The sequence below is a fragment of the Marmota monax genome, unplaced genomic scaffold, assembly GCF_021218885.2.
Source record: "Marmota monax isolate L192 unplaced genomic scaffold, Marmota_monax_Labrador192_F-V1.1 WCK01_AAM20220418_F8-fsc00306, whole genome shotgun sequence".
Classification (NCBI taxonomy): Eukaryota; Metazoa; Chordata; class Mammalia; order Rodentia; family Sciuridae; genus Marmota; species Marmota monax.
In genome coordinates this window covers 440,770-453,223 of record NW_026694094.1, presented here as the reverse complement: position 1 = coordinate 453,223, position 12,454 = coordinate 440,770, and the positions used below count along the sequence as shown (strand labels likewise).

General features: G+C 39.8%; 1 protein-coding gene across 4 annotated transcripts in view; it reads left to right on the top strand.

Moving 5' to 3' along the window:
• Positions 1–12,172, top strand: part of Aff2 (ALF transcription elongation factor 2) — a 490,132-nt gene extending 477,960 nt beyond the window's left edge. For all 4 annotated transcript variants that reach the window (XM_046465080.2, XM_046465079.2, XM_058585757.1 and 1 more), the window contains 2 exons: positions 3,459–3,649; positions 7,933–12,172. In XM_046465080.2, the coding sequence (XP_046321036.1) occupies positions 3,459–3,649; positions 7,933–8,054 (313 nt within the window). In that variant the 3' untranslated portion in view covers positions 8,055–12,172. The remainder of the gene's footprint in view (positions 1–3,458; positions 3,650–7,932) is intronic.
• The last annotated feature ends 282 nt before the right edge of the window (positions 12,173–12,454 follow it).

The following is a 12,454-nucleotide window of genomic DNA, read 5'->3' as shown; positions in this document are numbered from 1 at the left end:
CAGAGCACTTTATATGTAGTGGACATGAAATAAGAAATAGAGGCAACTCATTCATTTATTCAATTGGTGTTCATTGCATATTTATTATGTACCAACCAGTGTTCAAGATATTGGGTATAGCACAGGACAAAACTGACAAAAATTCCTGCCCCCACATAAGTCATGATGAAGGAAAAACACAATTAAAAACGTGGTATGCTAGATGATGGTAAATGTGGAGAAAACCAAAAGAAGGAAAGAGGACAGAAAGGGCTACTGGAGATGTGACAAAGGAGCAGTGACACAGTCTTGAACAGGTCCATTAGAGAAGTATGATGGTAGACCAAGCCATGCAGACATCTGGGAAAGTACATTCTAAGCAGAAAGAAGTGGAGTGTAGCAGATGGGTTCAAAGAAGAGCGAGGAGCCTTGAGTAGCTAGAGAGGAAAAAGCATGGTGAGTTGGAGCAGGATGGTAAGGTGGACTTGGTGGGAAACATGTGCCTTCAAAGTGTGAGAAAAGGATAGATCTGTGAATAGACACACAGCAAAAGCTCCTGAAGAGACCTCTAAGCACTATAAAGGTCCTATTGGATCTGGCAAGCTCACCAAGGTGAACAAGGTCTGCTTAGAAATGTATCCCAAGAAACTGTGAGTATGGCAAAGAGATAAGCACATTTGAACTTGTCCATTTTTTTAGTACAATATGGTATGCAAACATGCTTGTTAGAGCATTTGATCACAGTGTCTAGTATGAGACTAGGAATAACCAAAAATAGATTCCTACCCTCACTCTTCTTGCCTCTGTTCTTGAGTATTTCAGAGAACAAAAGTAGGAACTGAAATGGAAAGAAAGCCCTTTAATACCAGTTCAGTGTAATAAATGGCAATGGGCTCTTTAAAATTGACATATAATAATTGTACATACTTATGAAGTATAATTTGATACAGGTATACATACAATGTGTAATGATCAAATCATTGTAGTCCACATTTCAACTCCTTAAAATTTATCACTTCTTTCTGCTACAAATCTGTGAACTCCTCACTTCTATGTCTTTATAAAAGATATAATAAGTTGTTACAAACTATGGTCACCTCCTGTGCTGTAGAACACCAGAATTTATTCCTCCTATGTAACTGGATCTTGGTTCCTGTTATGGTACCTCCCTCTCTCCCCCACCCAGTGACCATGAGTCTATTCTTCTTACATGAAATCTGCATTTTTAGCTTTCAAATATGAGTGAGAGAGTTTTTTAAGATGTATGAGTTACAGAGTCATGATTCAGTTTCCTTTGTGTCTTCTGGATGTGGCTGAAAATCACTGAATCAACTATTTTATTTCAGTCTAGGAAAGTAGGACCCAACAAGGGGAAAGAACATACTTACGAGCACATGGCAATTGTGTGGCAGAGTTGGGACTAGAACCCAAGTCCTTGGGATTTTAGTACCACACTGTTCCTTTTTCAACATCTGTGGTATCTGTCAGCTTTGTCATTTTCTCTAGAGATTACAAATGAGAATATATTCTTGCCATAAATTGACATTTAAGACTTAATAACCACCACTGAGAAAAAGACTAGAAAATAGCATTCACACTAGGACAGCCAAGAAATCCAGCATTCACTGCTTTTTTTGTCTTTAGCTAATCCTTCTGTGCCAAGGTCCTCATCCCATTCTTGTCCTGAGAACAAGTAATTCTATCAAGTAAGAAAACACCTCAGAAACCATAAACATAGCAGAAAAATCCTCACACACTCTTAAAGCAAACAAGTACAGACCAGATATGAGAATCCACTTTCTCCCTCAGACCAGAATATACCAGAAGATATGCTCTGTTTGGCAAAAATGGTTCAAATGTCTCATGTGGCCATGGGCACAGTCTGTGTAGGTCTCAAGAAGAGCATTTCAGCTGTAATTGCTCCCACTGCTCCCACAGCTAGTCAGTAGCACTTCAGCATCTTGCTTGTGATTGCTGTTCCCCAAATCAGATGTGTGTGCTGCCCATCAGGGTGTGCATCCACTCTAGGAGCAGGTGTGGGCTCTGAGAAACACAGCTACCCTAGAAATCCAGACTTGCCAAGATCAGTAGCTGGTAAGTGAGTGGGGGATGAGACAGGGTTCCTTGGTGATGTGCTGGGGTGCAGAAGGTCACACAGGCAGACTCCAAGAATCCCAAACAAGCTCTCTCCATGTCTTTTATTCATCTGTTCATTCATTTATTCATTCATTTAGAGACAGGATCTCACTTTGTTACCCAGGTTGGCCTCAAATTCCTAGCCTCAAGTGATACTCTAGCTTATACCCCCTGAGTAGCTGTGACAATAGGATTGCATCACCCTGCCTTTTACTCCCTGTTACTTTTACTCCCCTGGAATGTCCTATTCTCATAAAATGGTGCATTTTCCTAGGAAGATGTTTCAAGTGTGGTTCAGGGGGATAGGAGGTCAAGGGACCCATAGTCTTTGTTCCTGTGCACAGGAAGCCACCCACACATCAAGGACTGTCACTGGGCAAGCCTGCAGCAGGCCAACCCTAAGCCCAGGCCCTGGAGGAAAAATTATCTCCATGCTGTGTGCAGCCAGCAGGTAACTCCTTGTTACTGATGTTAAAAAAGTTCAATGAAAATCTATGTCCAAAAATTGGTGCTACCCGAAGTAGTGACTCTGAAGCCTTCTCTTTATAAACCAGCATGCAGGTGAACCGTCAGCAATTAACAGCCCATGTCTGTAGCACATCTTAAAGAATCCTAAGGAGATATTCAGAATCCTACTTTTTCTCCAGCTTTCCCAATACTGCTCCTTGGGGGGCTTTTAAGAACTGCACTTGGCTTATTGTGGTAACTGTATTTGGAACAAACTCATTGTGGTTTCCACAAAACACTTTGATGATAGACCAATATTGCACATCAAGTGTTTTCTAACTGCCAGTAGCTGTTCTGGCAGCAGGTAGAGAAATCATAGTAGCTCTGAGCTGTTTCTTTCTTTGAAACATTTCAACACTTGTCATACATATTCAAAGTAAGAGCTACATTTTGGGGGGAAATTAATGCCACAGAAAGATTCACCCAGCTCTCTCTAGTGTTTTAAAACAAAAAAAGCATTGTCCATAGAACCTTCAGTGGTGGTTACAAATGTGGAGGTCTTTAATGTTTCAGGTTAGAAAATGGGAAGAGGGGGCTCATTGCATGGCCTAGCACTGTATCCCTGGGTGCCTTAGTTAGATGAGGCAGGTACACATTGGTGATAAACTCTCTACACTGGAACTTCTGGAAAAAGCTATTGTGTTGATAAGACCTATAGGATGTATTCTGAGAAGAGCCAGTGGGATTGTGGGAACAAGGTATGCTCCACTGGGGCTTCAGCACACTAACCTTTGCTCTGGCAAATAATATTCCGAGGAGATCCCAGTGTGATGAAGGCATACAATTCCACTGTCAGTCTTCCCCTACCAGCCTAACAAGGTCTCTCTGCTTCCCAGGAATACTCCTTCCCCTGTGTCTCTGAACAACGTCTCTCCCATCAATGCAATGGGGAACTGTAACAACGGCCCTGTCACCATCCCACAGCGCATTCACCACATGGCTGCCAGCCATGTCAACATTACTAGTAATGTGTTACGGGGCTACGAACACTGGGACATGGCTGACAAACTGACAAGAGAGAACAAAGGTATGCTCATCTGCTGCATCCATGGATCACAGGCCATGATGAAGTCACCTGTGCTTTGAAGGACTAGAGTTGGTATCCTATCTTTTGGTGTCTCTGAGTTCCAGGGCTTAGATAAGAGAAAGTTAGCTCAGGACTGACACAGTGACCTATTTTTGCTGAATGAAAAAGGCCTGGAATTTTGTTCTCCTTTAAAAGCATAAACTAATCTGATCTATGATGTATTGGCAAATAGCTATTTTGGAATTTCACTTACTGACAAGGATTAACACAGACAAACAGAGGCAGATGCAAAAAGTGATTTGCAAATTAATTAAGATCCTGTTAATTTTTTTTTTTTTTTTGAGAACTAAGGTGGAACTAAGGCCATCCACTTTCATTATATTCATCAATTCCAGTTGAACACACGATGATGTGTCTTGCATTTGGAAGCGAGGAGCAAAGTTCAGCTAGTATTTTGCACACACCAGCTGGAATGAAGGATTAGGGTCATGTTCATGGAAACATGTGAGACTCACTGCAAAACAAATGTGAAGACTGTGATTCACTAGAGAGGGGGTCAGTGATTATCGGTGACTCATGCTGCCACCCTCTGTGACCTAAGCTGTCATTTAGACTCACAACAATGCCTCACCATCCTAACAAAGTTGGGAAGTAAAATTAAAAACCACACGTTTGCCCTGGCAATTCATTTGACTTGGCCAATTCTGGCCCAGCAACTACAGACTGCCCACCACAGTCAAGGTGATGTTAGAATAGTAGAATTTTCTGGCTAGTAATGGAAAGGCATTATCATCCATCAAAATCCAAGTGGCATTGTGTGAGCTTGGATGCTGGTAGGTCCCAAGTAGTTTTATGGCTTTCCAGGGATCAGCTTGAAGATGCCAGCCATATATATGACCACAGAAGTTCCAATGGGTTTGACCAAAAAAGATATACTGGATCTCTTGGTCCAAATCTTCTAAGCCCCGGAGTCCTCACACTCTACAGCTCTCCTTCCATTTCTACCCAGGCCCCAGGGTTTCACCCTGTTTCTCTTCTAAAAGCTGCCACTCTGGTCTTTAGTTTGGTTCTTCCCAGTGCCTGATCGTGGAATGAGGCATAGTCTTCCCAGCCCTACTCCTTGCTACCCATTACTACTGTATTGCTGAGTATGTGGGTAGCAGCCCCATTGGAACAGGAAGAATGCAGATTTTTTAGCCTGGTAGTTCTATTTTGAAGCCTGCCTGGCTCATGCATCACCTAGAAAACCTTTGTAAGTTACTTAAATCTATAATCTGCTCACTAACTTCCCTCTAATGCATATAACAGCAATGCTGCTGCTGAAACTACTCAAAAAGTGAGAGATGAATGGAATAATATATGTCAAGCACTTAGCATAAAATATAGCATGCAAGGTAGAAATCCTACAAATATTTATTATATTTCCTTAGTGCATAGCATTATGTATTATATACATAATACATAGATACATAATGCTAAACTCTGTGGCTATCAAATCACATTCCATAATTTGAGACTTTAATCCTAATTCCAGCTATAAATGTATACTAACTCGTGGGAATATGTGCATGCATTAGTTATATCTATGTGTTTGCCAATTTCTATATCAGAGATACTGCATTATATGCTTTATTATTTGTTGTATCATGTATCCCCATTTTATAGATGAAGAAACTGAGGCTTAGTGAAGTTAAGAAACTCATCCATGATATCATAGCTCCCAATGTTTATTAGAAATAGGAATTGAAACTAGAAGTATCTTATTATAGAGTCCAAACTCTTAACAATAGGCTACACTGTCCATCTAGAAAGCAAGATTAATAACAGGTCCTCGGGAACCTCTGGTAAGATCCTGAATTCAATCATTGCAACAATGGATAATTCTTCCCTTGTTGCATCTAGAGTTCTGGAAATCCAGAAAGAACTGGCCCAGACAACAGGCCCATCTACGGGTTCTAGAATTGCAAGCAAAGACATAGGCATCCTAAGATGTCTAGCTTGTCTCTTCTTCACTCTTTCTTATTTTGTATTGGTAACTGGAGGGCAGCTCAGTATCTATGGATTTCCTTTATAATTGCATCTATTTTCAAAATCTGTTAAAGTAATTCTTTATAAATTAACTGTAGAACTTTCCAGGAGTGACGTGGTTGCTGTGCTGATGTTAGGGTGAAACATTGTTAATCTTGTTATTAGCAGAGCCTGTCAAGGAGCTGCTAAAATCTCTGCCTAATATTGAATCAAAACAACTCTGTCACTCTACCAGCAGAGAGAGAATGTGTCCTGCCAGTGCTGTCATTGGGCTCTTCAGTGGGCTGGGGAGAAGGCCTAGTTTGGAATTTTCTGCTCATTGCCTTGAATTTCACATATCATTTCTATCTGCTTAGATTTGGGGATTCTTTCCCGATCTCGCTTGTCCTGACAAAAACAAGGGAACTGAGGAGCTTCTCTTTTGATGGGAACTATACATCCCACTGGAGATAACCAGACACTTGAATCTTTTGCCAACCAATGGTGCAGTAGAGATAGGTGCGGTTGGTTCTCTCATTAGGATGGCTCTGCCCCCACCCTCTGCATGCCCAGCCAGATAGCTTATTGCAGAAGGTTCTGGTGCCAAAACAGGCCAAGGGTTGATTCTGCCCTCTAGCTTTAGGTCTAGAAGCCCCATTCCCTACCTGCCCCAGCTGCATATACTGCTCACTTAAGAAGTCATTAAAATGTTGATCTGGGTATCTACTTAACAATTTCATAGGAAGCTTTGTACAGAATACCCAGGGGATGTCCTGGCTCACAGGAGGCAGTGACTAGGTCGTTTAATATTCTTCTTAGTATTTTATTATGTAAGAAAATATTTTAGATGCCATAAGTAATTTACTTCTTTATCAGCAGAAATTACTTTTTATTGCATAGTACAGGTTAAAAAGTATCACATAATCAAATGAAGTTGATACCTAGACAAGGAGTCCATATGTTATACATAACATAAAGAATAAATGCATTGTTTAGTGAAATACCATCTGCTGAGCAATCAAGCGCATGTAACTCATGCATGGAAATTGCTTTCCAAGGAGGAAGGAGAGCATCCCAAGCACTTTAAGGGAGCCTCCAGTTCCACTCCCATCCTGTTCCCAGACTCGCCACCCTCAACCAGCATAGGCATGATTTCCTTATGGCTGAGGCTGCCTCCTCTTTCAGGAGCTAACAAAGAGGAGGCCAGTGACCCTTCTTATAACCAAGCATCAAAGAAGTTAATTCGAGTGTGGAAAGAGGACCCCTATCTATTTTTTAGCTATCATATAGTTTTTTCCAGGTACCCTCCTAGGCAGACATTTAAAAATCCCAGTCACCCCAGTTGGTTGTAGAACCTCAGGGCTGCTCCTTTCCCTTAATCAGCCAGAGAGAACAGTAAAATGGTAGGGCCATTCTACAATTCATATCCTTGGGGGCAGAGAAGTTGTAATATGACAGATATTTGCAGGTCATTTTCCATCCCTAAAGTAATCTGTAATAAGACTTAATAAATCAGAATACTCCAAGATATTTACTTAGCTTGGAATGCTGATAGCTATAGTTGCTATCCAGATTCACTGGTTTTCTCTGCATCATGCCATGAAAAATCAGTAAACTTGATTCATTTAGACAAAATGAAAGTTTTTTTTTTTAACTCAGTAGCTTTTAGATGGCAAACAGCTGAATATCAGATAGACCCTGAAGTATCTAAGGACCTGTTACTTTGGGATATAAAGACACTTTCCTAAATACAAATTTATAACATATAAATATGATGCTCTTATGGAATAATATATATTTAATAAAATATATTTTAAAACATTTATATACTGTATAGATATATGTAAATATCTAGACAAATACCTTATGTTTATATATATAATATACGTAGTGATATATATGTGTATGTATAACAAACTTCCACAGGATTATTATGCATTTTTAGGATATGCTGAGAAGACATGTAGTGAATTCAGTAACATATTTAAATTAATTTTGTCTTTTATTACTGGTAACAACACTAACATTATTTGTGTTATAAAGTTTGGGGAGCTTAATAAATATTAAAATAATAGTCCTTGATATACACATGGAACTTTGGTTCCCTTGGAGGCACTCTGTAAATTTTGGTTGAATGAATAACTGCCTGGGTGGTTGAACAAATGAATACATTTTCCAATGTCCATATGATTTTGGTGTTACATAAGGGCAGCTTCTCAACCTGGTGCACATTGATATTATTTAAAGTTCTGACCAAGGACTACTCTGATTTACAGAATTCTTCGGTGATCTGGACACGCTGATGGGGCCTCTGACCCAGCACAGCAGCATGACCAATCTCGTCCGCTACGTTCGCCAGGGACTGTGTTGGCTGCGCATCGATGCCCATTTGTTGTAGTGGGTTCTCTCCTCTCTCTAGCGTCACCACCCATCACTCTACCTCTACCAGCACACCGATGGTCACTGGTGGAACTCCACTCATTTGGGAAAAGTTCTCTTTGGTTATGTTTGTTTTTATGCTTCTTTTGATACCTGTGAAAAAAACTGAATTCATTGTAAGTGGACACTACAACTTGAGGGCAGTATATGTTTTATTCTTTTTCAGTATTTGAAACACATTTCTCAGATCCCACCATCTTTTTGTGCTTTATGGAATGATAATACCTACAATATTGTTTTAAGTCCACATTACCCAAAGCAAAAAAAAAAAAAAATGGGAAGCATGTGTGATGATGACAGGTTACTGAGAAATGAAACAAGTGGTCTCACATGTATATGAAAACTTAGACACAAGGGACCTGCAAAGATTCTCAGCAACAGCTATCCCCCAAACTCTGATCTTAATTTCGGAAAAGAATATACTTCAGAATCCATTGTTAAACTTTTGTGGTTCCCACAAACTCAATCTTTAGGAGAGAATTTTCTTTGTAAAAACCCACTGGTTAGATATTGGAGCAACATTATAAATTCAAAAAATCAAGAAAATTAAAGAGCATAGCAATGACACTCTTGAAACAATGCTATGCCACAACCCAATGACTGTTTTTTTCACATCCCATTCCTTATTCCCTATATTGTTTAGATTTTAGTGATGAGGAGGGGTGACATTTATTTTGACAACTTTAAGGCATCAGCTGGCATAAATATTTTTGAACTCCATGATTTGAAGCTTAAATCCTCACCTGAGACTCTCTTTGTGCATAGGTTCTCCTTTTGAGGACCATTTTGATGGATGCACACTTTAGTAGCCATAATGCTCACTTCAGTATTAAAGTTGAGAGATAAGAGACGTCTGGGAAATATCCAATAAGGAATTCACACCACGTTTGCAGTTGGTAGGCAGATCCATAACTGGCAGGATTTTTAAATTGTATTTTGCTCTATATATGGAAACAAATTCTCACTAGCTAGAAGGAATAATATACAATTTGCTTCCTATGGTTTTATAATCTGTACTTCTCCAGTTATTATCCACATTTTCTATCTTACAGGGTTTCTTTCTTTTACTTTTTCTTTTATCTTTTTTCCCTTTACTTTTCCTATTTTGGGGGGGGAGGGACCTATTAGCTTTTGAATGAAATACAATCACTGATTTTATTAAAGTTTATATTAGTATGAATTACTTCCATGAAAATTCCAAAGAAAACTCCAAATTCTGTAAGTAGTAGCTAACTTTAAAATGAGCCTTGGGGTAGTGCTTCATCCTAGGGTACTTTGAAAGAGCCCTGAAAATTGGGACAAGATTACCTAATTTGGAGACATTTTCCCATCAGTTATGACTATTTCTCCTCCTTATGGTCCTCTATATTCATCTTATGTCCCTAAATACCACAATGTAAATATCATCTTTGGTGTCCTAGTTCACCAGAAGAATCCCCCACTTGTAGTAAACACTATCCATGCATTAGTTACTTGTAATTACCTGCTGGCATATAATTCCTTGTAGCCTTTAATCTGCTGAGCTATTGAATTCTGTTCACTGAGTTATGTCCAGATAAATAATAGATATGCACATGAAAGATTCAAACTTGTATGATTTTTAAAGCAAGTCATGCAGGTCTGTGATAAGAACAGCAGGTGATCACTCTGCACTCTCATTGTCAAGGTTAGATATATCCTCAGTTGCACAAGAGGCAGACCTGAGCTCTGCTCTGGTTATCTTTGAGTTCAAGGCCCTTTGTTGTATAATAAGGTTGTGGAAGTTGTACTCCAATGGCTAAAGCCATGTTATTAATGTGGCTGATGGGAGCATCCCAGCAGCTGAAACCCACACTTTTTATGCTCCCAATGTGGTTGAGCATTACGTTTATAGTCTCAACAACAGCATTTACACATGTGTGTGCACACACATACTTACACACACACACAAATGAAACCTGAAAGAATCTTTTCTGAGCCTCTTAAATGAGGAAATTGATAATATGAAAGACTTAACACCCAAGGTGGGTGTCACATATAAAAATTAAGCTGATGACTTTGCAGTGACTCAAATTCTTGGTTTTCTGTGGCCTACCAGGTAGAGTGCCTGGTTATTACTTTATAATGAAGCCCACCATCTTGACTTGTAAGTTTAACCTAGACCATGATCCTATAGCGTCATGGATTTAGGAGTAGATTCTTCTTGAAATTCAATCTCCAGGAAACTAGACTAGAATTGTAGGGGCAGTTTCCCAGGGAAATGAGCACATTGCCTCATGGATAAAAGACTTGTAGCTCTAGTTTCAATGACTTGTTATATCTAATTACATACAACAGGGAGGCAAGAGGATTCTCTGTCATCTCTGGTGGCTGAGTGTAAAGTGCGTGCCAAGTCAGCAGCACCATTATCAAATCTGACAGTTGAGCTCTGGATCACCACCTGATTATTTAGTAGACCCATTGTAATGCACTCAGAAACCAATTAAATATGGAGGATGAATTGCCTTCCCGTCCGTGGAGATGAGACATCTTTTAGTTTCATGATTAAGGATTGTTGCTGTTTTCTAGGCACTCTGTTCATCACATTGTAAATGGTGATGTATGTTGTAGGTGTGCAGCTACTGAGATTTTGTCAAATGGATCTCTTCAGCATACCAGTTTGTGGGAAGGATATGAGACATATGAATGACAGTGAGAGATCATGCCTCTAGACCTTGATGGAGGCATGATGAGAACACATATAAATAAGCATGTGGAGGTAGGGGATGTGCAGAGCAACGGGCAACTCCCCTGAGCAAGTTTAAGGAAAAATCTCAGCCCTACAAAGTGATCCAGGTAGGGCCACCACTATGCCTTCATTGGTCACCCAAGCTCCAACCACAGAGAGTCTGAAAGGTTTCTGTTATGATGTTGGCTTGGCTTTGGATTTTTAATTAGCTTTGGATTTTTTAGTGGTTTTGTCATATTACTGTCTGAGTTTGGTAGGTAGGATTAATTTGAAGAGTTTACACTAGTGTGGTCCTTGGGGTAGAATTTAGCTGTAAGCATGTTGTTAGCCAGCCTATAGACTGTTAATTACTTAATAATCTCATTGGGAAAATACTAGTAGTTTTACATTGGGATGACATAATTGGAAAAGCAGATTAGCCATTGCTACTTTTAAAAGACTTGAGGTTGGGATGCCTTTTCTTCCCCTGTAACGTAGTAAAAAGATCCAAATCCTCAGTCAATGATAAAGTTACAAAAAAGAAACCATTGGCTAAAATGTTGTGTTGAGTTTCCAAATGGATGGATTTTCCTTTGGACATTACATGGCTAAATGCATTGGATTTGGTCTGCATTGGAAAGACACTTGTCCTATAGTATCTTTCCCAAAGCTATCTAAAAAGGATTTTGTTTTATTCAAAGTTGCATCCCAGAGGTTGAAGTTGGAGTTTAAAGTTGGAAAGCATTTTTGAAGGCAGACTCGATTGAGTTGTGAGGGTGAAGCCCTCATATTCTTCTCAACAGACATGATAAAATTCACCTGCATGAGTTGGCGGGTGGGAAAACCAAATTGGTCACTGGGTAGGACTACTCAGTAAAGCAATGAACTGCTTGCTTAGAGAAGCATCACTATCCCCATTGAGAAAAGTGTGTGGCAAGATGAGATAGCTACACAATATCAAAAGAATGGGTCGATTCAGTGCCCCCAAATTCAGTTTTGTGGGGAAAAAAAGTATTGAGCCAGTTGTTGGTGTTCTGTTACACGACTGGCAGACTAAATTCTTTGTTGTTGTCGTTATCGTTGTTGTTGTTGTTGTTTCTCATTTCCAATCGCACAGCCTTATTCTCATAATTAAACTCTGATTCATTTTCTCTTTGGTGTTAGCAAACTCCAACAACAGAAATGGCATCTGTGTATTGATAATCAGTATTTACCCTGGCAGGAGACTACTCAGCTAGGCTGGTCTCAGACATTAATCCTACCATCTGATATTTCCGGCAAAAGAAAAAAATATTAATTCCCTTTCCATTCTCCTCCTCACAAATCTCGAAGCCCTCTTTACCAACAGCATCACATTTTTCTCTGTAACAAAAAGAAAATTGCATTGTGGGGAGGGCGGAGGGGGGGTGTGGGTGGGGGGTGGAGGGTGGGGACGCCCCTGGAGGCCAGACCGCAGTTCATGCCCCTTCCCGCTTCTGACATAAAATGTTAAAGGATCATTCATAGTGCTCACATTGGCTTAGGGGACACCGAACTGCTTTTGAGATCCATGATCAATCATCGTTCTTCTGAGATTGGAGCTTTGCTGTTTCATTAACTGTGCAGTGTAGACTAATGGTGTTTAATAAAAATCATTCAAAATTTCAAACTCTTTTGCCAGTGACCTCAATTTT